The sequence below is a fragment of the Myotis lucifugus genome, unplaced genomic scaffold, assembly GCF_000147115.1.
Source record: "Myotis lucifugus unplaced genomic scaffold, Myoluc2.0 scaffold_371, whole genome shotgun sequence".
Classification (NCBI taxonomy): Eukaryota; Metazoa; Chordata; class Mammalia; order Chiroptera; family Vespertilionidae; genus Myotis; species Myotis lucifugus.
Window position 1 is genome coordinate 169,677 of NW_005871419.1, and position 2,280 is coordinate 171,956.

The 2,280-nt window shown below is 50.4% G+C and overlaps 1 protein-coding gene across 5 annotated transcripts in view; it reads left to right on the forward strand.

Annotated features, from left to right (window-relative positions):
* The window catches only part of CDC14B (cell division cycle 14B), a 42,642-nt gene extending 40,725 nt beyond the window's left edge, over nt 1–1,917 (forward strand). For all 5 annotated transcript variants that reach the window (XM_023765027.1, XM_023765024.1, XM_023765025.1 and 2 more), the window contains one exon: nt 105–1,917. In XM_023765027.1, the coding sequence (XP_023620795.1) occupies nt 105–141 (37 nt within the window). In that variant the 3' untranslated portion in view covers nt 142–1,917. The remainder of the gene's footprint in view (nt 1–104) is intronic.
* The last annotated feature ends 363 nt before the right edge of the window (nt 1,918–2,280 follow it).

Here is a 2,280-nt window from a genome sequence, read left to right on the forward strand (position 1 = left end):
TTAGCATGTCAGTATTTTTTATTATGTTGCCTTCCTTGTCTTTAATAACTGCCTGTGCCACACTTGAGAACCTTCATGGTAAAGTCCTTTTCTTTCTCCCCTAGTCCCCCCATTTCGAGGACTAAGACAGTGTTGCGTTAAGTAGAAACCTGTGACCAGAACTGAAGGAAGACTGGGAACAGAACCACATCAGGACTTAGCACAATTTATTTGGAAACTAAACAAAATTGCAAAAGCCTTAGCTGCTTTCCACCTAAGAAGCTTGTTCAGTGAAGAAACTGTCCCCTGGAGTTTAAATAGCTGCGCGGGCTCGGGGACAAGTGGGACCGGAAGACAGTCGGCTCGCCGTTTGTAGACACGCCCACGTGGAGCAGCTGCTGCACACTTAGTCTCAGGTGTAAACACCAGGGCGCGCGGCGGGAGCTGGCGCTCTGGTGCGTGTGTCCCTGTGGTGGCCGCGCTCGCTGCTGGCCTCGGAGGACAGGTCTGACGGAGGCCTTTCACCTATTTATTTCCCGTTCGCCCTGCGCCCGAATGTACAGAGATGGAACAGGCCCTGCCGAAACGGTCCTCAGTGATCGATTCTGTTTGGTGTCACCCTCTTCACTGTAACGCTTGTGACACTGTGTGACGTTACCTGGTAAGCCCGAGTTCCACCAAAGAGTGCTTTATCCCGGAGACGTGTGAGCTCTGCGTGCGGACACGGCGCTGTGACCTCACACCTGCGGGCGCCTGGGCAGTAGCTACAGACTCAGGAGGGGAAGCTGGCCCTGGTTGGCAGGCGTGGAGTCATGCCTTTGCTGTTATTTGGGGAAGGAAGAAATTCAAGGCTGCCCACTATTTGGTTGCCGAGTCATACAAATTAAAATCGTATTTCCTTCAGCGCATGAAAAGCCCACACTTTCAGTGTTTCTCCTTGGAAACAGTGATCCCAAATACTGGGCGCTTAAAGCAGCTTCCTGTTTTTCTAGGGCCTTTCTCTGTAGCATGATGGATTTCAGCGACAGTATTCGCATCTGGATTTCAGTTTGTACTAAGACCCTCACTGTGGCCTTCGCTTAGGGAATCAGCTCTGCAGAGTGCCTTCTCTCCTCCCCCTGCAGCAACACAGCGGAGTCTGATGCAAAGCAATCACACAAAAAAAAGTTTATTTGCTGCTAAAATATAAATATGTCCCAAAATAAGAGAATATTTTTCAAAATATTTTGAAGTGAATGGTTTTAGTTCCTGTTAGCCAGTGTCGGCCTCTCCTAATGTGGGGGGTGGGGGGTACAGTACTGAAAGGCAGGATGCCTTCGCCTTGCCAGATGAATGAGTCAGGTCAGTAGGCAGTTCCTTTTTTTAAGCTGCCTTTTAAACAAAACGATGAGGACTAAGAAGTAGTTGGTAGAAATAGAGTAAAGTCTGTGAATGCACAAGTAGCCAGAAGGCCTTGCTCCATTTGGTATTTCCTCTCAGAGTAATTGGGGGGGTCGACTAGCTTTGAGGGGACATGGGAGATGCCGTTGTTTTGGCCAAACAAGCAGTTCTTCCCCATCAGGCGCTGTGGGGGTTGCCCACGCCCGCTTTCACACACAGGGGACTAGATCTCAGAAAAATGGAGGGTTTTTTGCCCCTGGCAGTTCATAGACGGACTCCCCTGGTGGGAGACGGCTTCTCGGTGAGCTCTGGGTGGGAGGAGCATTCCACTGCTGCCTTGTCGGGGAGACAGTGCTCGGTTTCAGCCCGCCCAGCATAAGCACTGCATTCTCAGGGCAGCTCTTCGTCCCTTCGTACTTTTAAAGGCCGCCTCCTGCATAAATCGTCCAGGCAGTTGTGAAAATCACATTCCCCTCTGAACCGTGCCTGGCGTGGCTTTTCATTACTCAGAACCAGTCAGTGTGCTGTCCCCTCAGAGAGGAAGCCGTTTGGTGTCCGGGCCAAGAGTGGACAATGTGGGCGTCGGTGTCAACCTCAGCACTTTTTATTTTACTGGTTGCCTTTTGTGTTGGCTGCTCACAGTTCCAGGTAGAATTGCTATCCCTGTGGCTCTTTCTAAAAATCCTTGTGTTTAACAGCCTTGTTCCTGAAATTAGTCATAGGAAACTAGTGATTTGGAACACAGAGGACATAGCAACAGCGTCAAACTTCTGAGAGACATATCTAGGGTCCAGGAAGTGCCTGGGTCGGACTGATGGAAAGTCCTTGCTATGAATCAGAGTGGAATCTCCACCCCACCCCCAACTGAGCCTTCAGCACACCCAGACTCCGGTTCTCTTGCTGAGCCCTTGTTATAGGAGA